This window comes from Apis dorsata, unplaced genomic scaffold, assembly GCF_000469605.1.
Source record: "Apis dorsata unplaced genomic scaffold, Apis dorsata 1.3 scaffold_44, whole genome shotgun sequence".
NCBI lineage: Eukaryota > Metazoa > Arthropoda > Insecta > Hymenoptera > Apidae > Apis > Apis dorsata.
Window position 1 is genome coordinate 1261151 of NW_006263346.1, and position 773 is coordinate 1261923.

At 37.0% G+C, this 773-nt stretch overlaps 1 protein-coding gene across 9 annotated transcripts in view; it reads left to right on the forward strand.

Annotated features, from left to right (window-relative positions):
- LOC102679312 (dual specificity tyrosine-phosphorylation-regulated kinase 4) overlaps positions 1-773 on the forward strand; it is a 176900-nt gene that overhangs the window by 169886 nt on the left and 6241 nt on the right. The window contains exon 11 of one of the 9 annotated variants that reach the window (XM_031514062.1): positions 1-730. The exons of the other annotated variants lie outside the window; for them this stretch is intronic. Within the exon in view, the coding sequence (XP_031369922.1) occupies positions 1-15 (15 nt within the window). The 3' untranslated portion in view covers positions 16-730. Of the gene's footprint in view, positions 731-773 lie in introns of those variants that run through there. 9 annotated transcript variants of the gene reach the window in all.

Below are 773 nucleotides of genomic sequence, written 5' to 3' on the forward strand. Positions count from 1 at the left end.
CCGCCGATATTGTGAAATCGGTTTTGCGCTACCCACTTCTAGATGCTTTCGCGCGTACCGTGTCGCGATCGAACAGCACTCGCTCTCCGATCTACACCGAGATGATATATATATATATATATATAAATGTATATATTTATTATTACATATATATATTTATATATATATATATATAAAAAGGAAAGAAATTGTTTATACGTAATTAAGAATGACAAGCGTATATTGGCCCCTTTTTTGTGGAACGAATAACGAGATTGGACGGTTGATTTGATTACGACAATAAAAGCAAATCATGTACACACAAATGCACGGCCAATCGTGCCAAGTTACACAAGACCAAAATATATAAATTCGGTTTACTAATATTCGTTATAAAACGATGATGATTTTCTCGTTGATGTAGTTAATCAAGCCAATTCATTGAGTAGGAATTTTTTATTTTCGATATCCGGTGTGCTCGAAGAGTGAGAGGAAATCACTCTTGGGACATGATACATGACATCGAGGCATGTAGAATTGGCTGGCTGTGGATCTGGCCCGATCGTTGTCGACGCCAAAAGGCTAGTCTAGTGTTTTTTCCCTTGCTAGTCTCTCAGCGTGTATCGAGCTACATATACGAGGCCAAAACAATTTTTGACGAAGACGCGCGCGTGTCACGAACACAACGAGCATGATTTTTAATTATAGTAAAAAAACGGGGAACGCGGTTGTTTCTATCCGTTCTAGCCGCGACTGACAAAAAAAAAAAAAAAAAAAAAAAAAAAAAAAAAAAA